The sequence below is a fragment of the Aulonocara sp. 'chitande type north' Nkhata Bay genome, linkage group LG9 (assembly GCF_057382095.1).
Source record: "Aulonocara sp. 'chitande type north' Nkhata Bay isolate Kocher_YH1m ecotype deep benthic linkage group LG9, A_spYH_male_GT1.1, whole genome shotgun sequence".
In the NCBI taxonomy this organism is placed as follows: Eukaryota; Metazoa; Chordata; class Actinopteri; order Cichliformes; family Cichlidae; genus Aulonocara; species Aulonocara sp. 'chitande type north' Nkhata Bay.
Window position 1 is genome coordinate 2,216,567 of NC_141352.1, and position 17,888 is coordinate 2,234,454.

General features: G+C 43.3%; 1 protein-coding gene across 1 annotated transcript in view; it reads left to right on the plus strand.

Moving 5' to 3' along the window:
* The first annotated feature begins 354 nt into the window (after nucleotides 1-354).
* The window catches only part of snx7 (sorting nexin 7), a 32,382-nt gene continuing 14,848 nt past the window's right edge, over nucleotides 355-17,888 (plus strand). Inside the window, exons 1-2 of the mRNA XM_086305323.1 lie at nucleotides 355-531; nucleotides 16,747-16,935. Coding sequence (XP_086161449.1) covers nucleotides 448-531; nucleotides 16,747-16,935 — 273 coding nt within the window. The 5' untranslated portion in view covers nucleotides 355-447. The remainder of the gene's footprint in view (nucleotides 532-16,746; nucleotides 16,936-17,888) is intronic.

A 17,888-nucleotide genomic window follows, 5' to 3' on the forward strand; every position in this document is an offset into this window, starting at 1 on the left:
ATCTGTTAAGCTTAACATTTAATAATACATAATAAATAGCACATATGTCATCATAACAGAAAAACAAACTTTAAAACAAACAAACAGAAAATATAAAATGAAAAGAAAAATTAGAATGACTTAAAAATAAAAGAACTCCAGTGGTCCTGTTCAGACACGTTTCTGGCTAAATCATGCTCATGGCCTTTCTTTATGAGGCAACACATGTACACTCAGCATTTTGGCCAAAAAACATGAACAATCTACAGCCAACACTCAACTTTACTGCGAACAACAAAGACGCACAACGAGAACTCAGCTTCCGGGCCAAAGTCAAACGTGACCGGTCGCAGCTTTTACTTTGAAAGCCGTTAGAGGAAGTGGCATCCTCGGCGGGCCTCTGAGTGCGGCTGCTGCGCGGAGTTGAGGTGGAAGTTTGTGTTTAGTTAGTCTCCGGAGCTGAGAGCGATGAGCGGGCACACGGTCCCTGCAGACTTCTCAGAACACATGCTGGACCTGGACGAGGACGAGGACCTGGAGGTTTTCACCAAGGTAACTCCCGCAGCCGCGGGACTGCGCTTCCAGCCGCTGCTCAAGTTTACTCTTTCCGAAGATTCACCGCCCACACTCACACATACACTCGTCGGGTCGAGGGGCAGCTCTTCGGCGCGTGTTTGCGCAGGCGCAAGAGGTGAAGAGCTCGAGCTTGAAACATAAAGGATGAAAGGTGGGGCTGCTGAAAGTTTTCGCTGTCATGTTGTCATCAGGTTAAAGAGTAGGAGAGCTGTGGAGCCGGCTTTACGCGACTGAAGAAAACTTTTGTGATACTTCTCTCAAAATGTCGAGTTAAGATCTCAGACTTGATAGATAATAACTCAAAACCGAGAAACTATCTTGAAGTTTCGATTTAGAAGTCGAAGCTTTCAGCTTGGCTCTGTGTGTGTGGAAGCCTGTGAGTTCACTTCATTCATGCGTGCACACTTCCGGGCTCAGTCATGTGACATCACTGTAAAAGTGTGTGATCGTCCACGCCGACACATAAAGTGCGCTCACTGTTAAAAATTCACTCGCATGATTGGAGGAAATCTCAGGTCCACGGAAGCAGCAGGTTCCATCTTCACTCAGCAGTCACGTGATCGGAACCTCCCAGGTGTGTGTTTTCTGACGATCAGCTGAGTTTTGAAGATTTAGTGCTGCTGTGTGATGACTGCAATGTTATTCTCACAGCCACGAGAGCCTGAGTGGCAAGTCTGAAAGAAGTTCTATAACAACTCTTAGTTATTGTGTTTGCAGCTCTCTGTAGATTTCATTTCAAATAAGAGTGAAGCAAGATGTGTGTGGTGGTCTGTGCTCAGGTGGTCTGTGCTCAGGTAAACAGGGCTGTGTTCTAGTTGTGATGAAATCCATAGTAATAGTAGAACCCACTCCAGCTGTAACAGTGATAGTGCTGTGCACTCCAACCTCGATTCGTTGTACTAACCAGGTTCCAAAACAGTGAGACACTGTGCAATCTGTAAATAAAAACCACATTTGAACATCTCATACGTCCACATTTTATTCACAAGAAAACATAACAGATGTTTAAACTGGGAAATTTTTTCTCAGGGCCAGGGGCAGATCTAGAGGGTGTTTTGCATATGACAGTGTTGTTTATTGAAATAAGATTGCAATAACACTTTGAGCCTAGCTACAGTTAACACTGAATATATTGCATAGTGTTACCCCCCTCCATCATTAACAAATGGTTCAGCCCACAGCGCAGACCGGCTTTATTACTTGTTGTCAGTAGCAACCCATGCCTATGATTGTGCCAGAGCACATTTTGAATGAACACCATGGACATTTCAGATTTCACACAGGTGGTTGGTTGTTACACTCTGAAAAAAAAAACCTATAACTACTTATAGGAATTTATGTTTTTTGTGTGATTTTAGATCAGTTGTGTTACTACAGCATGTCAATGAAAGAAGTGTAAATTCGACACGTGAGGTTGAGCTGAAGCGAATGAGACCAAACAAGGCAAAAAAGATAAAATAATAATAATAGTAATGGATTGGATTTATATAGCGCTTTTCAAGGCACCCAAAGCGCTTTACAAAAATGAAACAATTTAAAGATGAAATACAAAATCAAAATTTAGAAAATCAAAACTGGCCCGTTATATTTTGGACCTCAGAGAGTGAACCCAACAAATCATGAAAATTTAGGCTTCATTTTTGTTGACGGTGCAGATCTCTGACACTTTGTGTAAATTAAGCAACAATTTGATTGTTGTTGTTGTGGTTGTTGTCCCGTTTGGATCTTTAGCCATCAGAATTGTTGTCTTAAGGCCAAGAAAGACGCCAAGCGGATTTATTTTACCAAGTGGATCATCATGGCCTTGCCATATTGGTCCATTTGATTGACCTTTATTATAATTATGTATTTATTTTATTTTCGGTTGCTATAAATGGGACAAACAATTTGATTATTTCTAACAAACAAAGTGTGAACTTCCGCCCCATGTTGTGTAGCTTTCTGGATTTTATACTTATTGGGCTACATATTTATTTATTATACAGGCTGTACAGTACATAGCATCAAAATACACATTTAATGCAACTGAAATGTTTAATTATGTGGGCTACAGAGAATAATTAAGTTATTGACTGTATTTATATGTAACGTGTATGAGCGACATGTATATATGTACACGTTACATATAAATGCTGTAAGTATACTTACGGCATTTAAATCATTTTAACCATATGTAACACCTGCGTATGTGTTTGTTTGTTTTAAAAAGGCTTTGATTTGCCACCCCATCTGATCTCCATGCCACCCTAAGAAAATTTCTTTACATCCAGCCCTGTCAGGGCCATGTTTCCTACTGTGCACTAGGCAGTCCTGGCTGGTTTCATGATGCTCTGGATCAGGGCTGTCCAAACTTTTTGCAAAGAGGGCCAAATTTTATAAAGTGAAGATGCCCAGGGGCCAATGGTTCCGTAACAAAGTTGCATGAAAATATAATGAAGAACAATTTTAATGGTCACAATTACCTTTATTTTTAAAATGGAACTGTACCTAAATAAAAGCCACTCAGGCAAGCAGGAACAACTCTAAAGACACAATTGTGCCTTTCATTTATATCTGGAGAGTCAGATAACATTGAACAAACTGTGAAGAATACCCTACATTTCCATGAGTTTGCAATATCTTTGCCTCATGAACATTTTAAACAGGAGTTATAAGTAATGAAAAGTGGTCTGTTATCAATAAAGTTAAACAAAAAGTGAATTTTGCCCTTCACTTTTACAAGATCTTTCAGGAAGCCAAAGTTTTTCACATCTACAGGAAGATTACATAACTGGGAAGTTCACTTGCACAAGAAATACACATATTTACACATATGTAAATATACACAATATGTACACAACACACACAACTATGAGTTAAGAGCATAACATCAACAGTTAAAGCCAAATCTTAAATGTTTAATAAAATGAGCCATCATTTGATTCAGCTGTGCTAAACCCGAAAGAGAACTAAAACATGCAGGGTAGCAGCTCTCCAGTAATTTGGACATCCCTGCACTACTGAGAGGGGTGATACTGAGATCGAGATTTTAGTAAAGCGATCAGGTCTGGTTTGAGGGCAGTGGTTGAGATGCGTAAAATATCGTGGGAGACACTCATCCTTGATCTCACAGGGTTCTTCTTTAAGTTCATGAGAGAGAATTTTGCTCACACAAATATGTGAAACGCGATAGCTGTTGCGTAACTCTTCATTTGGGCATTAATGTCCTCTGGGAAACTGTCAGTAACCTCTTTCAAAGCTGGGAAGTGTGCGGTACAGGGCTCTGTTAGGGACAAGTGTCTTTGGAAAAGTTGCCGTTTGCTTCCAAAGGCCTTGATGTGAGCGTATAGTTGGCTCCCCACTGCGTCGTTTCCTTGAAGATTAACATTCAGCGCATTCCGATGCTTCGTGATGTCGACCAAAAAGCCAGATTTGCCAGCCATACAGTATCAGACAGTTCTTCCGCTGGTTGTCCCTTCTCATCCAAAAACTGTCTGATTCTGTCTGAGAGAGAAAAATTGCTGTAGTGCAGACCACCTCACATCGTTGTGATAAATTATGTCACTGTATTCAGCCTGGATGTCATGCAGAATCTGCTGAAACTGTCGGTGGTACGGAGCTTTAGAGCGAATACAGTTGATTGTCTTTGCTACTGGTTTCATAACATCATCAAATTTGAGATGTTTGGCACAGAGAGCCTGCTGATGATTGATACAGTGAAGTTTAACAACGTTACCTGCTTCTTTGCTGACTTTATTGCAGATCCGCCACAGCAGGTGCACCATCAGTAATGATGCCTTTACTCCATGGTAGCGTCACATCATCAACAGCTTCACAAACAGAAGCCAATCCTCTGGTTTGACCCTTAAGGCTTTTGAGATCCAGCGGCTACTCTGTCACGTTCATCTTGTCGTCGACTCCTCGTAAAAGAATCAGCAGTTGCGCGGTGTCAGATGCATCGGTGCTTTCATCGCAGTCTAATGAGTAATAATCAAAATCCACTCCTCTGTCCCCCAGCTGCCTGTCGAAGTCTGACGATATATCCTCAACTCTGCGTGCCACAGTGTTGCGTGACAAGCAAACATTCAGAAATTCTTGCTTCCTCTCGGAGCAAATGTTCTCCACCATTTTCATGACACAGTCTTTGAGAGACGTACCTTCAGTGAAAGGTTTGCCATGTTTAGCTATTAACACTTCGTAGCTGGCTTTCCTGATATCTTCATGTGTCCCACAGGCCCGCGTGATTAATCGCTGTTGCGAAGCCAGAGCAGCTTGGAGCTGCTTCAGCTTTTCAGCGCGCTCACTCCCTGTTAGCTTGTTATATGTTGCAGCAAGTTTAGTCTCGTAGTGTCTCCTAATGTTGAAATCCTTAAACAAGGCAACAGTCTCTTTACAAATCAGACAAACACAACTGCCTCGAGTTTCAGTAAAAAAATGCTGCTATTCCCACCGCTCCTGAAAGCGGCGGCCCTCACTGTCAACCTCTTTTTTTTTTGTACTGTCGCCATGGCAGAAATGAGCAGAGAAGGGCGGGCTCACAGCACAGGTGCAGGTAGCTGAAAAATGTGCTGCCACCATGTGGTGAAAAAAGGAATTGCATTTTTAAAGTCATGATTTATTTATTCGGACTAAGGAAGTGAGCCATAAATAATACATAATTAGACTGAAGCTGCGGGTCACGTGAAATCTGACTGTGGGCCAGACTTTGGGCATGCCTGCTCTAGATGTTCTCAGCTGGTGAAACTGGACTCTTACTATGAAGTAAGTGAATGGTCAAGTGTTCCAGGTCCTGGACGAAAGCTGCATTGTCTCATGTACATGTGAGGTTCAGCTAACAGACAAACTCTCCTTTGCAGTACCCCAGCATAGCCTTAAGGGTGAACCAGTGAATCGTCCCACTCATCCCCAGACAGTTTCATTTAAATAGCGCCAAATCACAACAACAGTTGTGTCAAGGTGCTTTATATTGAAAGGTAAAGACTAGTGATGGGAATGGCAATAATTCCATTATTGATATTATTTATCGATTTGATATTTTGTCAATTCTCACTGGGATCTCACTAGGTCTGCTTTAACAGTTACCACCATCAGTAAGCAACATATCAAAGACGTGAACAAATTAACTGCATGTTTTTGGTCAAATGTTTGTCCATTTTGGATGCGTTTCCTCTCTTCATTGTGATCAGTGTCATTATTCAAAAAAGTAATGAACAATTTTATTAAAAGTAATGCAGTACCTTACTTAATTACTCCAAAGAGAAAATTATTCATTATACTCCTCATAACACAACCTGAAAAACAGTGTCTCATAATTGCCATTTAAATCTAAACGTACAGTCCCACACACCAAAACAAATCCCTGTCCTGATGAGGATCTTTCTCAGTGTTTAGGTCTGAGCACAAAGCCAGCAGCACAGTACAAAGATGAAAACCAGCAGAAAGACGCTTCGACGCCACAGTGATTCCACACATGAACAGGTAGAAATGAAGGCTGCTTCGTGACATCTGTTACCCGATGAGGTGGAGTGACGGCACACTTGACCGCGGTCCTATGCTGGCATTTACTCAGCTTTAGCGTCACTCTGGATTTTTGGCTAGCTTTAGCGTTAGCATGCTGTCTGTGCAGGTGTTTGCAAAGAGCCGAAGTTATGTTAGCAGTATAATAGTTTCTGTCCGTCATGCGGTTTACACTTTACCATTACATTCTTGACCTTCTGTGCAATAAAAGTAATGTCCACGCTGTAAACTGCCCTGCAAGAGCCGATATGCGCGGTCGATAGACAAGCAGACTGACGATGACTACTCAAATTCTCGATTACTACAATGATACAACTAAGGAGGTCCCAAAATATTCCTTCCACCCCCGAATATATCCCCAGTTGAGGTCAGCAGCACCTTCACCCCCACTTTACACCCTCTGAGTAAAGAACTGCCTTCCACTCCTGAGTCACGTGACAGTTTGCCAGCCCCTATGAAAGGAACTAAATTATGTCTAAACCAGTTTACCCGAGCTGGGATAGGGTTACTAGGGCCCCAACCTGGAGCAATGCCTGGGGAGGGAGCTCCAAGGAGAGTGTCTGGTGGCCGCAGCTTGAAGAGACAACATGGGCCCGCCTTCTATAGACCCACCACAGGAGGCACTGTAAGGTCGGCTGCAGTGTTGTGTCGGACTGCAGTCGGGGAGGAGGCCCTAGCAGTCAGATTCCTATCGGGACATGGAATGTCACTTCTTTGGTGGGAAAGGAGCATGAGCTAGTGCGTGAAGTTGAGAGATACTAGCTAGATATCGTTAGGCTCACCTCAGTGTAATCCTGGCGACTAATTTGTTAGCCGATTAACTGTGGAAAAGAAATTAGACTAATTATCAGTCTGAAATGAAGAAACACTCAGAGATTAAGTTAAATTCAAGAACTGTTTAATGGAAAACGTCGAAAACTAATACGAAAGGTGTTTAAAAGGCATTATTACGTTCTTATAATGACACATGATGCTTGGCTGAATATGACAGAATATGACAACCGCTTCAATAAAAGCTGAAGTAACAAAACAATAAATCATCTAGCAATTTTCTCTGGCTTATCTGAATGACTGGTAAGTCTGGTACTGAATAGTGACAGCAAAGATTAGTCGGCTAGTTGAGTAGTCATGTACATCCCTTTGGGTCGGGGGACAGGTCCTGACTATCAGTTGCAGTCTTCTTGGAGTCACTGAGTGGGGTGATGGAGGGTGCTCTGCCTGGTGACTCCATCGTCCTACTAGGGGACACCTTGGCAAGGGCGGTGTGACCTGGAGCCTAATGATGTCTCCACAACTCCAGTTTCATGTAGAGTCCACTCTGGTGTACAGAGGTAAAATGACACAAAATGTGTCATTGTCCAAAAACCTATGGACTTACCTGTGTGTTGCTTCAGTTATTTCACATGGGCGTTACCCATGCAGGTATTCGTGTTGGATGCTGCAGAAAGAAAGAACAGCAGTTTGCACAGGCTCACCTATAAGAACCTTTGAGATCTTTGATCCCCAAAGGCGGCTCCTGTCTTCTTGACTCTACACGAGCGAAACTGTGATTGTGAGCTTATAGGAGAGATGACAGCATGCCGTAGAGCAAAAAGGAGCAAAAGAGCCTAGTCTTGAACATAAACACGAGTCGACATACACACTGATATGAAAAGCGGTTTAATGGAGGGATTTCAGTCAGGACGAGCTGCGTGCATGAAAGAAATGAAGCTACCAACAGTCCTGTTACTATGACAACTGTTGCTGTCACAGTCCAGTGCTGCTGATGAGGATCTGAGCGTGTGCAGATGCGTCCTGCATGTGGCTCAGGTATTTTTACACATTTAACACACTGCACAGCTGTACGGTCCCTGCAGCCGAGCACACATCTATGCTTCCACATCATGTTACCATAACAACCAGTTCACTCACAAAGACATACAGGGAAGTAGTTGTGAATAGATGTTAGCCGAGGGCAGAAGCATCGCTGCTGCTGTTTCTGCTTTCTGCAGATGGAGATAATGTAGAACTATCAACCATCCAGAGACCAGAGCCATGCCACGTTTGTCACCACACACCATCACAGGAGCCCGACGCTGACCTCAGACTGCTGTTAGAGGAAACACACCTGTAGGCAAAGCGTGTACGCTTCACTACTATTTGCATAAAGTGGATCATTTGAATGCAGAAGCAATAATATCCATGGTGAAAGGGCGGAGCTTACAGATGACATGGTCTGTTGTGAGGTGACAGTTTGATGGAAGTGTGTAGATGCTGTTGATGTTGTTGCACTGTGTGGCTGAATTTGAAACCGGGAGCTGCAAAGCTCACTTCGTGATGTGAATATGAGTTTGTTGTTTGGACACCAGCTTCTCTGGTCTGGTGTCTGAACTGTGCGTGTGGAGCTGTAAAGGTAGCCAAACATGGAACGATGGCTTCTGCCTCCACACTGATGTCGGCATGTTTCAGGGGCCAGCTGTAGTACCAAGGACGTGTCTGTCTACTACACCCAGCTTTATTGTCATTCAACTACTGGACAAGATATGAATGAAACACACTTTTTAGTCTCATTATATGCACTATGCTACTAAACATAACATTGAGTCCCCTGTCTTACCCTCTAAATAAGGCTGCCACAAACGATTATTTTGATAGTCGACTAGTCAGATCATCATCCATTGGAAACAATGTGCCAGGAGTCCGACCCAGAAAGAATAATAAGAGTAACATTAACACTAAGTAGCTGCGGCCATTGCTGGAAACTGGAATTGGCTGGGCTGTGCTATGAATTCTGGGATAGGTTGGTCCATGACGGAAGATGCTGACCTTGAATTTGGACACAGCTAGGATACCAGACTCATCTTCTTCTTCTTCTTTGGTGTTTAACGGCAGCTGGCATCCTTGTGCTGCCACACTCTTAAATCCTACTAGTTATTCCTGCGTCTTACAAAGCTTCAAACGACGCCTCGGCTATTAAATTAGTCGCTGACGATTCGTGACTAGTCGACTAATCGTGGCAGCCATAAATATAAAGAAGGAATCATTATGAAGCAGAATATTGCACAGCTGCTGTCAGGTGTGGGTGACATCAACACTTCACAGACTCATGTTCAGTAAGTCGTGTTGTTGAGGTGGAAGGTGTTGACTATTGAGGGTGGAGCAGTTTAACAGTCGGGCTGAAGGTTTTTTACTGGACGCAGCGCGGCCTCCTCCTACTAGGCATTAGAGCAAGCACCTGTGCTTACAGGTGGTGCTTGTTCTACATCTAATGGTGTTGGTGCCACTGATGCGTGGTAAGTCTGCAGACTTTTACCGTCTGCAGCTCCTTCCCCAGTGCGTCTGCCATGCCACACAGTGAAGGCGTAGGTCAGGACGCGCTCCACCACACAGCTGTCGAAGGACAACATTCAGTCCAGCACATGCTAGGTCGTCTTCTTAATAGGTGTAGTGTTGATGGTGTTAGTCAGAGGTACGTAATGGACGGGCCGTCTACTCTATCTAATTAGAGAGCAGGGGAAGTGCCAGGTTTGCAGAAGTCCACAACTATCTGCCTGGTTGTCTGGATGTTGAGGATGAGGTATTTGTCCCCACACCATGTGTCAGGTCCTCCACCTGCAGCATGAACAACATCTCATCCTGTAGCTCTTTCAGTCACAGGTCATCGGTGTGGGCAGCTGTGGGCTGAGCACAGTGGCTGTGCAGGCTCTGTGGCCTGCAGCTCAGGAAATGCACAACTGAGCTCCATAAACTTATGAGTCATTGTTGTCTATGTGAGAGGGGGCCTGATGTCGTACTGAGCACTGATAGGAGTCCTCTGCCCCAGGTGCTGTATGCGCTTCCTTATGTAGTCAGAAAAGACGACGTGTTTTCCTTCAGGTCCTCACTGCTGCCTGTCTGAACACCTGCCAGTCTGTAGTCTCTAACATGGACACAGCCCCTCACTGCATGTAGTCCTGCAGCTTGGACACAGAACCCGTTATGACACCATAGTTTGATGAGGAGCCTGTCTACACCTATACATGGTCCTTTATCAGAGCACTTGATCAACAAACTCCAACATGAAGAAAAGTGAACTTTGTAGCTGCTCCATCCACCGTCGTTTGTTTTACACAGGAAAAATATATGTCAATGCTTTTGCATTCTTTCAGAAATGTAGCTGGGTAATTATGTCATTGGCATCGGTGAGCCACTGTCAATATGTGACATATTGAAGTCGCGTTTGAATTTGCGCTTGTTTTTTTGCTTTCACTTTGCAATCGTGCGAACTGTGTATAGAGAGCGACAGCACTGATCTGTGAGTGATGATAATTTGTGCACCAATTCCTCTGACATCGTCTTATTAATCGTTAGCTTACTATGCAAACATGACAAGTGAAATCTCCCGCAGCAAGCTTAAACATGTGAGAGGTTGATCGCGCAGAGAATTGCTGAGCTTATGTGAGTGTGTGTGTAAAAGCAGCAGGACATATATTTCAGTTCTGCTGAGCCAAATAAGACAGGTCAGGGTGAAGAAGTGACAGCCAAAGAAAAGCTTACCACAAAACGGAGAAGTTATGACAAATGAGACTATAAGGCAAAAAGAAAGTGCAGCTTTATGGTTTCATGGACAAAAGAATTTCTGTGGCTGCCATATGACGAGCTAAATAACATGATGTTCTGCCAGGTGTGTTGTGAGTTTCCCTCGATTTCTGAGTCGACAAGCGCCTTTGTTACTGGGACCAGTAATTTTAAGAAAGACCCCATCAGACCCCATGACAAATGCAAGAAATGCATTATTGCTCAGTCTGCACTATCTTTCCCAGAACAAACACCAATTGCAAATAACATACTGAAAATAAACCAAGCACAACAAGAAGTCCTGAAAAAGCTGTTTAGAGCAGCGTGCTATGTTGCAGAGTGAACTACCTTTGGGACAATTTAGCAGTCTTTGCAAACTTCAAAAAGCAAATGGCCTCGATCTTGGTTCCACTTGCCTCTTACCCGTGACTTCAGTGGAAATGTCAGATTCAGGATCTGACACAGACTGATTCATGTTCTGCACAGTTCTTACAAGTTCATAGAAGTTTCTGTTCAATTAGAACCAAGTATTTGAGTTGATGATTGTAATTTTTATACAATGTTGTAATTTGTGTTTTAACTATTTCTTGATTAATTTTAAAGGAAACAAAACATTTTTAATTTGGGCTACTTTAATTTATTTTGGGCTAACAAAAACTGAAGAGTGCCTGCCAGAAGGGCTACCAGGGATCTTGAAATTTTGCGAGCCCTGAGTCGTATGTTTTTTATTAGGTTTAGCTGTGGATCACTGGGAACTTAGAAGCAGCATCAGCTCATTTGACCAACTGTCCAAATGAGCTGATGCTGGAGGCAGAGCACAGCCCCACACATGTGCACACACACGCACACTGTGATAGCTTGTGTGTCAGCTTCTTTGTAGTTTTGTAATTGTAGTATATAATGGTTTTATGTAACTGAGTGTTGTGAATGTAAAAGCCCAACAAGGGACAAAGGTTGAAAATCAGCAGCAGCTATAAACTCTGTGTGGCAGCTTCATGCTCCGTGTTAAACTGTGTTGTTGACTAAAAATATAAAGTGTAAAAGTTTGTGTTTTTACTGGTTAGAGGTGCTCCACAGTTTGTCTGTCCTTCTCTTCCTCTCGAGTTTGACATTTTGTCATGTCGGGGAGCTCAATGGGAGCCCCGTCCTGTTTGTCAGGACCGTGTTTCTAACTTTGCTGCACAACGAGGTTACTTCTGATTGGATCACTTCCAGATTCATCCTGTCTTTTTACACAACTTAATTAGTTCTGATTAGAGCAGGGCGATATGGCCAAAAATATTTATCACGATATATATTTGAAAATTTGCGATAACGATATAACTGACGATATAATTGATGCGAGACAAAATACAACTCCACAACATTACTAGTGCAAAAAGACAACCTTCCATTTATTTTCACGTAAACAAGAAGCTGGTTTTTATGTACATTAAAGCTTTATAAAAATTTAACAGTGTAAATGCAAATTCCTTGCTGAAAGTTTAACCAAAAGGCATTTCCAGTAGAAATGGGCTGACATATCCTGAGCATAACCATGTATAATATCCACTGAAGTTAAAAAGAGGTGCTTTGCAACTAGGGCTGGGCCATATTATACCGTTCACGGTAATACCGTTATAATGTTAGGCAACGATAGGAAAATGAAATATCGCGATAGAATGGGAGTAAAACGCGCATGCGCAGTGCCTTTGTTTTCATACGCACATGGCCGATTGTTGAGTGAAACAGATGAACCAGAATTGGTTTGTAAAAATGGTGCAACTTCCGTGATGTGGAACTGGTTTGGTGTTTGTCCGTTAGATACACGACAAAGCACATTTTTTTGCAGAACATGCAAGCGGCCGTCGTTATTGTCGTATTTGTCGGACTAAGATGCTCTTAAATCTGGGAGTAATCTGGGTCCTAAACTCCGTATACTTCAGGTCAAACGAACACTGCAGCATCACTGAGAGTTAAAAACTGTCTAAATTCATCTTTAATAAAACGATCAGCATTGCTGCTTTACCAGGTGTAACTATGAAGTTTAACTTCCAGGCATCCATGAAAACAAAATGTATTACATATATCGGAGTTAGAAGTTAGCAGGAAGTTAGCAGGAAGTTAGCTCGCTAGTTTCGCTAGTTACCCAAGCATGATATAGCATGTTCTGACTGAGAGATTTCTGAAAACATTCAAACGTACAGCTCTGCTATCACTTCCAACATAGATGAAGACAGGAAACTAAACAGCAGTGACGTTTGTAGGGTTACTGAAGTTGGGCTAGCTGGTATATAATGATGTGCTACGTGATCGCTAGCGACACAGCTATGTTAACATAACATAAACAGTGAAGCTGGAGGACGAACACTAACACTTTTCCACTTATAAAAGTTAACGTGAAGGTTCCTCATGGTTAGAGACAAATGCAATCGCATGGCAGGATGCTGTAAACGGACCAAACTTCAGTCAGGAGAACAACTGAGATAATCCATCCACAATACGAGGTTAGTCATTAATATACTGCAACAACATGGGAATAGAGCAGCTGCCAGAGAATTCAACATTAATGAATCAATGGTACAGAAGTGGAGGAAGCAAGAAGAATGAGTTTAATAAAGTTTGATTTATCTGACTGCTTTGTTTCGCTTAATGTGCCTTATAATCCCGTGCACCTTATGGTCCGAAAAATACGTACGTAATAGTCGAGTGTTTTGACCGATGCATGAAACGATACATTTTTAGGCAAAAGTTGTAACGGTCGCTATTGTCTTTGTATTTATTACATGGCGTGCTGTAGGGCTGGGCCATATCATACCGTTCACGGTAACACCGGTACAATGTTGGGCAACGATAGGAAAATGAAATACAGTGGGGCAAAAAAGTATTTAGTCAGCCACTGATTGTGCAAGTTCCCCCACTTAAAATGATGACAGAGGTGAGTAATTTGCACCAGAGGTACACTTCAACTGTGAGAGACAGAATGTGAAAAAAAAAATCCATGAATTCACATGGTAGGATTTGTAAAGAATTTATTGGTAAATCAGGGTGGAAAATAAGTATTTGGTCAATAACAAAAATACAACTCAATACTTTGTAACATAACCTTTGTTGGCAATAACAGAGGTCAAACGTTTACTATAGGTCTTTACCAGGTTTGCACACACAGTAGCTGGTATTTTGGCCCATTCCTCCATGCAGATCTTCTCGAGAGCAGTGATGTTTTGGGGCTGTCGCCGAGCAACACGGACTTTCAACTCCCGCCACAGATTTTCTATGGGGTTGAGGTCTGGAGACTGGCTAGGCCACTCCAGGACTTTCAAATGCTTCTTACGGAGCCACTCCTTTGTTGCCCGGGCGGTGTGTTTTGGATCATTGTCATGTTGGAAGACCCAGCCTCGTTTCATCTTCAAAGTTCTCACTGATGGAAGGAGGTTTTGGCTCAAAATCTCACGATACATGGCCCCATTCATTCTGTCCTTAACACGGATCAGTCGTCCTGTCCCCTTGGCAGAGAAACAGCCCCATAGCATGATGTTTCCACCCCCATGCTTCACAGTAGGTATGGTGTTCTTGGGATGCAACTCAGTATTCTTCTTCCTCCAAACACGACGAGTTGAGTTTATACCAAAAAGTTCTACTTTGGTTTCATCTGACCACATGACATTCTCCCAATCCTCTGCTGTATCATCCATGTGCTCTCTGGCAAACTTCAGACGGGCCTGGACATGCACTGGCTTCAGCAGCGGAACACGTCTGGCACTGCGGGATTTGATTCCCTGCCGTTGTAGTGTGTTACTGATGGTGACCTTTGTTACTTTGGTCCCAGCTCTCTGCAGGTCATTCACCAGGTCCCCCCGTGTGGTTCTGGGATCTTTGCTCACCGTTCTCATGATCATTTTGACCCCACGGGATGAGATCTTGCGTGGAGCCCCAGATCCAGGGAGATTATCAGTGGTCTTGTATGTCTTCCATTTTCTGATGATTGCTCCCACAGTTGATTTTTTCACACCAAGCTGCTTGCCTATTGTAGATTCACTCTTCCCAGTCTGGTGCAGGTCTACAATACTTTTCCTGGTGTCCTTCGAAAGCTCTTTGGTCTTGGCCATGGCGGAGTTTGGAGTCTGACTGTTTGAGGCTGTGGACAGGTGTCTTTTATACAGATGATGAGTTCAAACAGGTGCCATTCATACAGGTAACGAGTGGGGGACAGAAAAGCTTCTTACAGAAGACGTTACAGGTCTGTGAGAGCCAGAGATTTTCCTTGTTTGAGGTGACCAAATACTTATTTTCCACCCTGATTTACCAATAAATTCTTTACAAATCCTACCATGTGGATTCATGGATTTTTTTTTCACATTCTGTCTCTCACAGTTGAAGTGTACCTCTGGTGCAAATTACTGACCTCTGTCATCATTTTAAGTGGGGGAACTTGCACAATCGGTGGCTGACTAAATACTTTTTTGCCCCACTGTATGTCAATAGAATATGGGTAAAACGCGCATGTGCAGTGCCTTTGTTTTCATACGCACATGGCGGAAAAAGCATGGCGGCGACGGAGAATGAGAAGGGCGAAAGGGGATCGTTGAATGAAACAGATGAAACAGATGAACCAGAACTGGTTTGTAAAAATGCTGCAACTTCAGTGGTGTGGAACTGGTTTAGCTTTCGTCCGTCAGATACACAACAAAGCACCTTTGACTTTTCTGAAAGTCGACAGCGCCCCTTATAATCCCGTGTGCCTTATGTGTGAACTCTGGTTGTGTTTACTGACCTCGAAATTTTATGTGCACGGTGCTCGGAAATCTGTCAAATGTTTCAGTAAGACTTTGCTAAGCTACGACGCCGCACCGCTTGATGGATTGTCGGAACATTACGGCTATTGTAGGCGGAGCCTCGCGGAGTGATACGTACTGTGCTTCAACATAATGTTACCGTATTGTGTGTGTTTAACCTCTTTTTCAGTTTTGTGGATATTATACATGGTTATGCTGAGTAGAGCAGGGCGATATGACCAAAAATATTTATCACGATATACATTTGAAAATTTGCGATAACGATATAACTGATGATATAATTGACACGAGACAAAATACTTTACAACTCCACAACTTTATTAGTGCAAAAAAACCCAACATCAATGTATTTTCACTTAAACAAGCAGCTGTTTTTATGTGCATTAAAGTTATATAAAAATGTAACAGTGCAAATTCTTTGCTGACAGTTTAACCAAAAGGCATTTCCAGTGGAAACTGGCCGACACATCCTCAGCACAACCATGTATAATATCCACACAACTTATCATACATATCCTCATTAAGAAATGAATATAGCCACCACAGTGGCCATCAGAACCATGAAAAAAATATTGCTGTAAACTGTTTATTTTGCGACACCACGAAAGAAATGATAGCGTAAAATGAAACAATAGACGTTTTCATATCGTCATCAGATATATATCGTTATATTGAACAGCCCTACCAGCATGTGCAGCGACGATGAGGCAGAACCAGGTCGCTCTGCAGCATGGACATGGTTTGGTTCTGAAAAGTCTGACACGGACCAGAAAACTGTGCTGTTGTACAAATGATGGCACAAACCGACCCCACCTCAGACTCGAACACAAACCTCTTCTACCACCTACGCAAGAATCACGTGAAAGAGAAAGTAAACCTTAGACTCAAAGGTTGGAGCAGGCTTTTCCCCGCAGCACGCCGTGTAATAAATACTCACAAAGAAACAACTAAAAATACAAAGTTTCCAGACTCGACTCCAGGTACACGACGCCCAGCTGAAAACACGGCACACAGGTCGAGTTTCCTGAGATTCACTGATTTCACACAAAAAGCACAGGTTTGTGATCTACCTTGTTATTGGGATGAGAAATGTTTATATCAGGATCTGAGATTTTGGTCACATCGCACAGCCCTGTTTCTTCAGAAACTGCATAAATTGTTTACTTTCTACAAACATTCATTAAGGCTTTCATCGAGCAAAGCCTTGCGTCTATAACAACATTCAACATAAACATGTTCACCAGTTAAAAACTTCAGATGCTTTGGTGAAGAGAAAATCTCTCCTGAATTCATTTACTGACAGGAGTGCACACACAGCTGACACTGATGTGTTGTTGACATATAAAGTGAGTGAGGCTGTGTTTGCACTTTCTCTGTGCTCCAGAATACTTCCCTGCCAGATGGAAGCCCCTTGCCCAACTCTCCCAGCTCCATGGTCAACCAGTACAGACTGGAGGACGATGATGAGGGCAAAGAGGATGCCAACACTAAGGACATCTTCGTCACCGTCGACCACCCAGAGAGCCAAGTGACGGCGATCGAGACGTTCATCTTGTACAGAGTGGTGACCAGGGTGAGGTGGTGGTCCTACATCAGCGTGGTCACATTGTGTCTCACACACAGTAGTGCTGTTTGGATGCTTCCTGCCGTTAAAAGCATTTAGTCTCTGTAGCGTGAACAGTTTGTAAAGGCAGACTGCACAGGTGCTGCATTTTATCTATGTGAGGGAGCGGGACTGAAAACAGTTGAAGAGTTGGCATAGTGTGGCCCACACCGTTAAAGGGGTGGCCCACACAGTTATAGGGTTGGCCCACACAGTTAAAGGTGTGGCCCACACAGTTAAAGGGGTGGCCCACACAGTTATAGGGTTGGCCCACACAGTTAAAGGTGTGGCCCACACAGTTATAGGGGTGGCCCACACCGTTAAAGGGGTGGCCCACACAGTTATAGGGGTGGCCCACACAGTTATAGGGTTGGCCCACACAGTTAAAGGTGTGGCCCACACAGTTAAAGGTGTGGCCCACACAGTTATAGGGTTGGCCCACACAGTTAAAGGTGTGGCCCACACAGTTAAAGGGGTGGCCCACACAGTTATAGGGGTGGCCCACACCGTTAAAGGGGTGGCCCACACAGTTATAGGGGTGGCCCACACAGTTATAGGGTTGGCCCACACAGTTAAAGGTGTGGCCCACACAGTTAAAGGTGTGGCCCACACAGTTAAAGGGGTGGCCCACACAGTTATAGGGGTGGCCCACACCGTTAAAGGGGTGGCCCACACAGTTATAGGGGTGGCCCACACAGTTATAGGGTTGGCCCACACAGTTATAGGGTTGGCCCACACAGTTATAGGGGTGGGGTGTTTTCAAAGTGTTGACCACAGAAAGATCCTTACTGTGACAGTACTGTCCACCTCTGTGGTTTTTATGATGCAGTTTGATGTCTGATTGCACTGTGAAATGAAAGCATGGCATGAATAAGCAATTGGAGTTCAAAAAGAAATCATGGAATCAGTTTATATTCTAAGCT